Genomic DNA, 10,158 nt, shown 5'->3' on the forward strand with positions numbered 1-10,158 from the left:
ACAAGTACAGTACACAGCGGGTAAAAGGGAACGATTAACACCTGTCTGGTACTGGAGAGACGGTGTTTGTCTCAGTGTCAGCTCCTGTACGTACACACAGTAAACAGCTGAACGCCTTGTCACCTTTTGTGTTTAAAGTTCTCTAACACTATTTATAGAACAGGGCTCACAGTTAATGTGAGGAGTGGGCAGTGTGATTTTCCACAGGACTTAGACACCAAGGCCCTGAAATTCGACAAGACCAAGACACCAAGGCACGGAAATTCCACAGGGCCGAGATACCGATCCCCTGACATTCCACAGGGTCTAGATGCCAAGGTCCTGAAATTCCACTTGGCCGAGACAACAAGGCCCTGAAATTCCACAGGGCCTAGACTCCAAGGCCCTTCCTATAGTTTGGTGGGGGTGTTAACTTAGATAGATTTAGGATAATGCCCATTTAGTTACCCTCCTCCATCCGATTCCATGGTTATTTTTGCATCCGAAGATTCACCCAGATAAAGCCTCAGGCACACATACTGTTATCCTCCATATTTGTTATTGTCAGTTTGTAACGAAGAATGGTGCATTAAACTTTGTACTCATATGTTCACCATTGTTTCCTTTCCTTCCCTTCTGACCTGGCTCACCAACTTCACCCTGGGACAAAGACCAAGAAGAAAAAAAAAAATTATGAGTTATTTACACAGATAATTGAGTCAGAAAACTCACTCTGGGACACACATGGTGATGGTCGGGATTTTTCTGTTACAATTTGTTCATGTGCATATGTGTCTGTGCTATATCTGTGCACGTGCAAGTGTATGCATTTGTATGCGTGTGTGCAATGTATTTATCTGTGTGTGAGTCTATATATATGTGTATACGTGTATGTATTTTTGTGTCTATGTTTGTGAGTCTAATGTATTTATATGGGTGTGTGCATACATCGGTGAGCATAGTGTTATCGTATGTTACAGCATAGAAGGAGGCCATTCGGCCTATGTGTCTGTGCTGACTATTTGAACGAGCTATCTAATTAGTCCCAGTCCCCTGCTCTTTTCCCGCATGTATGTGCATGTGTGCTTATATGCGCGTGCTTTTGTCGGTATATCTATGTGTGTCTGCAATGTATTTATCTGTGTGTGTACATGAGTGCCTGTATGTCAGTTAATGTATGCGAGTGTTTATGTGAATGTGTATGTGTCGAAGTGTATGCGTGTCTTTGTGCGTGAATGATTGTGAACAGTTGTCTCTGTGAGCATATACATGTGTTCAGTTGCTTATGTGTGCAGTTACATTTACATGTACGTGGCCTCTGCTCTCTTTTTATAAGGGGGGTGATTTCAGTTGTGGGCTGTGGTGCCCAGAGGCTGAATAATGGAGATCTAAGGGAGGAGGGGTTATTTTTTGGTCTGGTTTGTTTACAACGCAGGCTATCTGAAACAAGAGAAAAGTCCATTGCACCCAAGTCCGTTCTCCCCTCTCGTCTAATCCTTCCTCCCCACCATCTAACTGCAGTTCAAGTTGTCCCTATCTTTAATTTACCCGACAGGCAGATTCTGGTAGCTTTGCCCCTCAGTCTGATTGAGAGCCTCTCCGCCTCAGTCTAATTGACAGCCTCGACGCTGCAGTCTGATTGACACTTCCGCCCCTCAATCTATTTGACAGCCGCGCCGCCTCAGTCTGATTGACAACCCCGCCCTCTCAGTCCAATTGGCAGCCCCGGCCCCTCAGTATGTTTGACAGACCCGACGCTTCAGTCTGATTGACAGCCCAGGCTCTCTCACTCCCGAATAAAGGTCGACTGCACCATTACAGATGTTTTATTCTTCCGTTTGTTTTTCTGATGAAGGGTAGTCACTAGAAACGTTAACCCGGATATTATTTCCGGTTCTGACCGACCTGTTTATTTGCAGCATTTTCGCTCTCCATTCTCGCTCGGTCTCCCTATCTCTGGGAATCAAAACCATTGTGTGTGTAGCTCATACAGGCTTGTGTCACGTGGACCCTGGGCTTCCAAGCGGTGTTGTCACTGGGAGCTGCAGTGGAGGAGATCCTTCTGCTCAGTATTAAATTGCAGACGCAGAGAGATCAGCCTCATTGTTCACTCAACATTAAGAACAACCTGCATTTATATAGCGCCTTTAAACTAGTAAAATGTACCAAGGCGCTTCACATGAGCGTTATCAAAAAAGAAATGACACCGAGTCACGTAAGGAGATATTAGGATAGGTGAACAAAAGCTTGGTCAAAGAGGTAGGCTATTTTGGAGTCTCTTAAAGGAGGAGAGAGAGGTTAGAGAGGCGGAGAGGTTTAGGGACGGAATTCTAGAGCTTAGCGCCTAGGCAGCTAAAGAGACGGCCGCCAATGGTGTAGCGATTAAAATCGGTGTGTGCAAGAGGCATGAATTGGAGGAGCGCAGGGATTTTGGAGGGTTGTAGGGCTGGAGGATGTTACAGTGATAGGGAGGCATGAGGCCATGGAAGAATTTGAAAACGAGGAGGAAAATGTTGATGTTGAGCTGTTCCCGGACCGCGAGTCAATGTAGGTCAGCGAGCACAGGGGTGATGGTTGAACGGGACTTGGTGAGAGATGGATATGGGCAGCAGAGTTTTGGACGAGTTCAAGTTCATGGAGGGTGGAAGAAATGAGGCCAGCCAGGCGAGCATTGGAATAGTCGAGTCTGGAGGCACCATAGGCAAACAGCTGCAGATGAGCTGAGGCAGGCGTGAAGACGGGTGATGTTACGAAGGTGGAAGTAGGTAGTCTTGGTGATGGAGCGGATATGCGGATGGAAGCTCATCTCAGGGTCAAATAAGATGCCGAGGTTGCCAACGGCCTGCCTCAAACAGTGGCCAGAGAGAGGGATGGAGTCAGTGACTAGGGAACGGAGTTTGCGATGGGGACCGAAGACAATGGCTTCGGTCTTCCAAATATTTAATTACAGGAAATTTTTGCTCATCCAGTACTGGATATCGGACAAGCAGTGAGACAATTAGAGAAAGTGGAGCGGTCGAGAGAGGCGGGGGTTAGGTAGAGCTATTTGTCATCAGCATACATGTGGAATCTGACGTTGCATTTTTGGATGATGTCGCCGAGGGTCAGCCTGTCGATGAGAAATAGGAGGTGCCCAACGATAGATCCTTGAGGACTCCAGACGTTACGGGGCGGGAGCGGGAAGGGAAGCCATTTGCAAGTGATTCTCTGGCTATAACTGGATCGATAAGAGTGGAACCAGGTGACTTCGGTCCCAACCAGCTGGACGATGGAGGAAAGGCGTTGGAGCAAGATGCTGTGGTCAACCGTGTCAAACGCTGCAGACAGATTGAGAAGGATGAGGAGGGATAGCTTTCCACGCACACAGTCAACATAGGATGTCATTTGCGGCTTTGATAAGGGCCGTTTCAATACTGTGGCAGGGGTGGAAACCTGATTGGAGCGATTCAAACAAGGAGTTGAAAGAAAGATGGTCAGATTATCAGCTTTGTGCCTGACTCAGCATTACATTCAGAGGAACATTTCCATTAATTTTATTCAGTGCCCATCGTGCAGGATCCATAATGGTTGGAAAAAGCAGGAGGCAAAGAAAGAAAAAGAAAAAAAGAAAAAAGGTTATCCTAATTCTAGAGCGCCTTTCGTGGGGGAGTTTAATCTTCATATAGACTGGGTAAACCGAATTGGTAAAGATAGTTTGGAACACGAATTCGTGGAATGCATTCGAGACAGTTTTCTAGAATAATATGTCGAGGAACCAACTAGGGAACAGGCTATTTTAGAGCTAGAATTGTGTAACGAGTCGGGGTTAATTAGTAATCTTATAGTTAATGATCCTCTTGGGAACAGTTATCATAATATGAAAGAATTTCATATTGAGTTTGAGAGTGAGAGTTATGTCCGCAGCTAGGGTCTTAAATTTAAACAAAGCTAATTACATAGGCGTGAAGGTCTAGTTTGCTAAGGTAGATTGGGAAATTCCATTTATTCATAATTCTCAAGGAAAATGCATGCCCTTAAGGAATGAAAACTCCACGGGAAAAGTAATCCAACCATGGATAACGAGAGAAGTTAAGGGTAGTATTAGATTAAAAGAAGAGACTTACAATGTTGCCAAAAAGAGAAGTAAAGCTGAGAATGGGGAGGGTTTTAGAAATCAGCAAAGGATGAACAAGAAATTGATAAAGAGGGAGAAAGTTGAATATGAGAGCAAATTAGCAAGCAATGTAAAAACAGATTGTAAGAGATCCTACAAGTATGTAAAATGGAATAGATTAGCTATAGTAAACGTGGGCCCCTTAGAGTAAGAGACTGGAGAAATTATAATGCGGAATGAGGAAATGGCACAGACGTTAAACAAATATTTTGCATCTGTCTTCACAGTCGAAGATAGGAAAAACACACGGGTGATAGTGGGGAACCAAGGGTATAATGAGAGTAAGGAACTTAAAGTAATTACGTAAATAAAAAGTACTGGAGAAATTAATAGGATTACAAGCCGACAAATCACCTGGGCCTGATGGCCTAAATCCCAGGATTTTAAAGAAGTAGCTGCAGAGATAGCGGGTGCATTGATTTTAATCTTCCAGAATTCCCTAGAATCGAGAATGGTCCCCGTGGATTGGAAGGTAACAAATGTACTCCGCTATTCAAGAAAGGAGGGAGAGAGAAAACTGGGAACTATAAGCTAGTTAGCCTGACATCAGTAGTAGAGAGAGCCAGTGGATGCATCATATTTGGATTTTCACAATGCATTCAAAAAGTGCCACACAAGAGGTTGTTACACAAGAAAGTGCTCATGGAATTGGAGGTAATAAAGTAGTATGGATTGACGATTGGTTAATTGACAGAAAACAGAGAGTAGGAATAAACGGGCCATTTTCGGTTTGGTGGGTTGTAACTAGTGGGGCACCACAAGGATCAATGCTTGGGTCTAAGCGACTTAAAATATGTATCAATGCATTACATGAGGGACTCGGGTGTAATGTCTCCACGTTTACTGATGATTCAAAGCTTGGTGGGAAAGTAAGCTGTGAGAAGAACGCAAAGAAGCTGAAAAGGGCTATAGACAGGTTAAGTGAGTGGGCCAGAAGGTAGCAGATGGAGTATAATATGGGGAACTGTGAAATTATTCACTGTGGATATTTTTTAGAAGCTGAGAGACTACGAAATGTTGGTAATCAGAGGGATTAGGGTGTCCTTGCACATGAATCACAGACAATTAGCATGCAGGTACAGAAAGCAAATAGGAAACCAAATGGTGTGTCGGCCTTTATTGCAAGGGGGTTTGTAGTATATGAGTAAGGAAGCCTTGCTACAATTATATGGGGTTCTGGTGAGATCCCACCTTGAGTACTGCGTTCAGTTTTGATCTCCTTATCTAAGGAAGGATGTACTTGCCTTAGAGGAGTTATAAGAGGTCTTGACAGGGTAGCTGCTGAGAGTCTGTTTCCCCAACTGGAGAGTCTAGAACTAGTGGTCATAGTCTCACGAAATTTTCTTCACTCAGAGGGTTGTTAATCTTTGAATTCTCTACCCTAGTGTACTGTGGGATGCTCAGTGGTTGAGTATATCCAAGTCTGAAATCGATAGATTTTTGGACTCTAATGGAATCAAGTGATATGGGGATAGGGCGGGCAAGTGGAGTTGAAGTAAAATATCAGCCATGGTCTTATTGAATGGCAGAGCAGGCTCAACGGGCCGCATGGCCCAGTCCTGCTCCTATTTCTTATGTTCTTATATTCTTAAAGTCTGAAAATCTTTATTAATTATCACACACCCAGCGAAAAATCACTGATTTCAGTATCTAAAGAGAGATTTCCGACAACGTTTACTTCATGTTCGTGGTCAACCATCGAATTCTGTCAGATCCTGGGATCATCCTATTCCCACCCATGGTGTCAGACACTTCCACCCCCTTACCCGCCAGAAAACACGTTCGATTCCCGAGTTCTGCAAGACTCCCTGTTCTGCCTCTGCGGTGCTGCCAAATGAAAGGACTCCCCAAGGGGCCATTTCTCCCAATACCTCATTCCCACTGCGGCCTAAACCTCAGACTCCCCTCGGTGTTAATTAACCTCAGAACCGCTAGCGCAGCGCTGCAGAATCCGGGGCCATCACTTTGTTCTGTCACACCCCAGTACACCTGCTGCCATACTGCTGTCATTTATTCCTGGATACTTAACCTGATTCTTCGATATCTAACAATCGTGTCCCAGGTTTACTGAATATCAGAACTCTCCCTCCATTGTCCAAAACCTAAGCTCACCCATTGTCCTGCAAGTGAACCGTGGGACTCCCACATCAGTTCGGTGAAATTCGAGACTACCACCAATGTTATGAAAATCTATCCCTCCCTCCCAACGCTGCCCTAGCTCACAACTACCTCGCTCTCCGCCCCCCCCCCCCCACCCAGCCACATTATCGCCAAGTGACAGACACAGTCCTTTATCGTGTTTTGGCCTCTCAAACACTTTATTGTGTGCTCGATCACGCAAACAGGTAAGGGATGAATTAAAATCTTAGCTAAACGAACTTTTAATAAGAAGTAAGTCCACGGATTGTGTGTTCAAAGAGAAATAGACAGAATCAGCGAATCACTTGCATGAAGAGGTAAAAGCTCGGGATATCTTGCAATAAAAAAATCACTTACTCAGTCACCTTAAACCAATAGTCCTCACAATATTTAATTACGTCGTATCGAACATGATTCCCAAATAGAATGGCCGGGGTTTACAGCCTGAGCGCTCTCAAACAAGCAACCCTGTTCCTCACTTATTTATTCTAATTGTCAAACAAATCAGGTTGGCGGGCGCAGAAACCGGAAACGACGGCCGATATTATTTCACTGAATGTGAGCAATTCGTCGGGAGATACCTCTGTGCACAAGTCATTTTTACTGAAGTAACTCGATTAAATTTGGCGGGATGTAATTGGTGGCAATATTAACTTTGGGCGATAGTGTAAAATAGACCATATCAAATTAGCCGCCCATTATATACAACTTCTAATTTTCCTCTCCATTTAAGTCAATGGAAGGGAAAATTCGACATCGCCCCTTTTGTACAAATTCCCAAAATTAAAATGATTCCCATTGTGTTTTAATTCAGTGAAGTCATTTAACCTACTTAAATAAACACGTCATTAGAGCCAGGGGACGCTTCATCGCAATCTTCAGCACATACCTGAATTTACTCTGGGACACTACATAAATAAAAGTGTTTGTGCATGAACTCAACGTGCTAAGCATGTACCCGGATTTTTCAATAATGCTGAAAGCGTCTTTATAACCTTCTTCTACAAATTGATTTTCTGTAAATTGTATACATATATAAGATATGAATGTTAGCATCCATAAAAGTATAAAACTGCCTGAGATGGCGAGCAGCAAAATTATGGATTTTCTTCGGTTCTCAATCTCTGGATCATTGTGACTTTCACTATTATTGTTTCCTCGGAGACCCCTCCTCACTCTATTGGCCAGTACAATGTACCTGATGGTCAGAGCATTGAGCAGTAAAATCAACACAAATGGAACAAATGGGGTTAAAATTGTTTCCAACCACAAAAATGCTACCCATATTGGTAAGCTGTAGAAGCTTGATTTTACATAGCACGACCACGGTGCATTATCAATTATTTCCCCAGGTTCATATACGAAGTAGATTGGAACACTTTCTAAAACGCTTAATGAACACACCACTGCTATAACTACAGCCGCTGTTTTATCGGTGCAATATTTTGTTCGCAACTTTTGACAACAAATGATGACAAACCGATCAAAGGTGAAAGCGACAGTTAACCAGACAGAACAGTCAAAGGAAGCAAAAATCAGGGCGAGATTGAGACAGCAAATGGGAGTGTAATTCAGGAATGAATATCGAAAATAAGCATCTTTAATCTCATACAGTATTACATCAAATATCAGGACCAGTAGATCAGCCGCTGCCATGGCCACCAGGTAACGGGTAACGCATCTGGAGAGGCCGCAGTTTGCCCGCGAAAGAATCACAATTGTCACTAAATTCGCTGCAAAATAGGGAGAAATGAAATTACTAATTCTCATTATCTTGAGAGGATGATCCGTCGACAATTCTTTTGTATGAAAATTCCTGCACTTTTATCTTCAAATTTAAAACATTTTGAACGAAGCGTGCAGCCCATCAGGTTATTACATAATGAATATGTCGGAAACTTGAAGTTTTCTTATTGTTGTTTGATTGATGGCGGTAATTGTTTTCTGCACATGAACCACATCAAAACAAACAGATGGTATTGCACCGACACCGACAGTGATACAGTTGAACGCTGTTAAACATAAATATTAACTCATTATAAGCGGCTTACCGGGAACACCAACTATTGCAAGAATAGGGTAGTATATGTTTTCTATCTGTATGATTACCGGCTGTCCCATTTTCGGAGAGAACCGACGTTGCCTGTTAGTTTTATGAACAAACAGATGTTCTGCTTACAAAATAAAGTCTTATTTATACCTGAGAGAAACCTCAAGTGACACACGAACATTGCACAATGATTGTCATTAGTTACAGTCATTTGAACAAACAGATTAAGCCGAGCGTATTTACTTCTGCTGATCATGGAGTAGGATATTTTGAAACATTTCACATTGAGAAAAAGGAAGTCTATAATATTACTTCGATCATATTATAGAAATAAATTATTGTAAAACCTGCACTCCTGAAGTAATGGTAAAGAATCCAGAAGCTGAGGATATTCATTTATAAGTTCATGGAAGGCATTTGATTAAAGAAATGCGCACGTTTGTGGTAGATTAACACCATCTACATTTTAGGCACTTCATTTTTTTTTCTTTTTTAATGTACACTGTACATAATATCGATATAAAATCGCTCCATATGGCACGTGAGATCGAAGAGCGTTAACAGATACATACAGAAAGTGATATAGTTAGTTGTACACAGCCCCACGGAAATGCTGAGATGTTGGATTTCAGCATCAACAGGTGTTGGACGGAGGTGAAGGAGACAGGGCCTGGTCTGATATGTACCGGGTGTGAGAAAGGTGATTGCGGATAAGGATTGAGAGTGATGTAGTTACGTCCGAAACTCGGGTCTTAAATTTAAACAAGGCCAATTATGTAGGTATGAGGAGAGAGTTGGCTAATGTAGATTGGGAAATTAGCTTAAACGATATGATGGTAGATAAGCAATGGCGAACATTTAAAGAAATCATTCATAATTCCCAGCGAATGTACACACCCTTGACGAATAAAAACTCCACAGGAAAAGTGATCCAACTGTCGTTAACTAGAGACGTGAAGGGTAGTATTAGATTAAAAGAAGACGCTTACAATGTTGCCAAAAACCAGTAGTAAGCCTGAGGATTGGGAGAGTTTTATAAATCAGCAAAGGATAACCAAGAAATTGATAAAGAGGGAGAAAATCGAATATGACAGTAAACTAGCAAGAAATATAAAAAAACAGATTTTAAGAACTTCTACCAGGAAGAGATTAGTGAAAGTAAACGTGGGTCCCTTAGAGGCAGAGACAGGAGAAATTATCATGGGGACGAATTAAATGGCAGAGACGTTAAACAAATATTTTATATCTGTCTTCACAGTCGATTCTACTGTGGGGCAAAATGTGTGTATTTAATGACACACTAGACTTTAGTAACTCCTGCCATTTAGAAACAAACGTCGGAAATGTTCTGCTTTTGACCAACAAGAAAACCATTCAACATGAGCCATGTACAGGTTGCAGATGGAACACTGTTGCTGAGTTTTCTGGAGCAGCCTACAATATGTCTGAGGTGAAATAAATTCAAAGCTGACGTGACCGTCACAGCACCTGGTAAATCCGTGCATATCCTTGCGTTTGGCTTGAGGTCAGTTTCTAGTGTCCGGTGCAACTCTGCTGAAATCCGCCTATTGGGTGTGAAATTGAACATGCGGGAGAACGCAAACAGGTGGAATCGTATCTGCCGATCGTTATATTGCATGCCCGATATTCAGTTCTACCAAAGTCAATGGAACTCAATATCGGGCCGAGCGTATATACAGGCGACTGACGCGATACAGCCTGTTTTGCATCCCCACCCATCTCCAAATTCATCAATCAAAACGTCTCGGCATAGGGTTCAGCTCAGAAAAAACAAATTAATCCCCAGTAGTCTGTGCATGCGACAAGGGTAATAATG

The 10,158-nt window shown here is 42.7% G+C and overlaps 1 protein-coding gene across 1 annotated transcript; it reads right to left on the reverse strand.

The window, feature by feature from the left end:
• Window positions 1–7,099: 7,099 nt before the first annotated feature.
• LOC137305029 (probable G-protein coupled receptor 139) lies at window positions 7,100–8,392 on the reverse strand. The gene is made up of 2 exons (XM_067973795.1): window positions 8,323–8,392; window positions 7,100–8,004 (listed from the first exon to the last, which is right to left on the reverse strand). The coding sequence occupies exons 1-2, from the start codon at window positions 8,390–8,392 to the stop codon at window positions 7,100–7,102; spliced, it is 975 nt and encodes a 324-aa protein (XP_067829896.1).
• Window positions 8,393–10,158: the final 1,766 nt, after the last annotated feature.

Source organism: Heptranchias perlo, chromosome 39 (genome assembly GCF_035084215.1).
Source record: "Heptranchias perlo isolate sHepPer1 chromosome 39, sHepPer1.hap1, whole genome shotgun sequence".
NCBI classification, from domain to species: Eukaryota; Metazoa; Chordata; class Chondrichthyes; order Hexanchiformes; family Hexanchidae; genus Heptranchias; species Heptranchias perlo.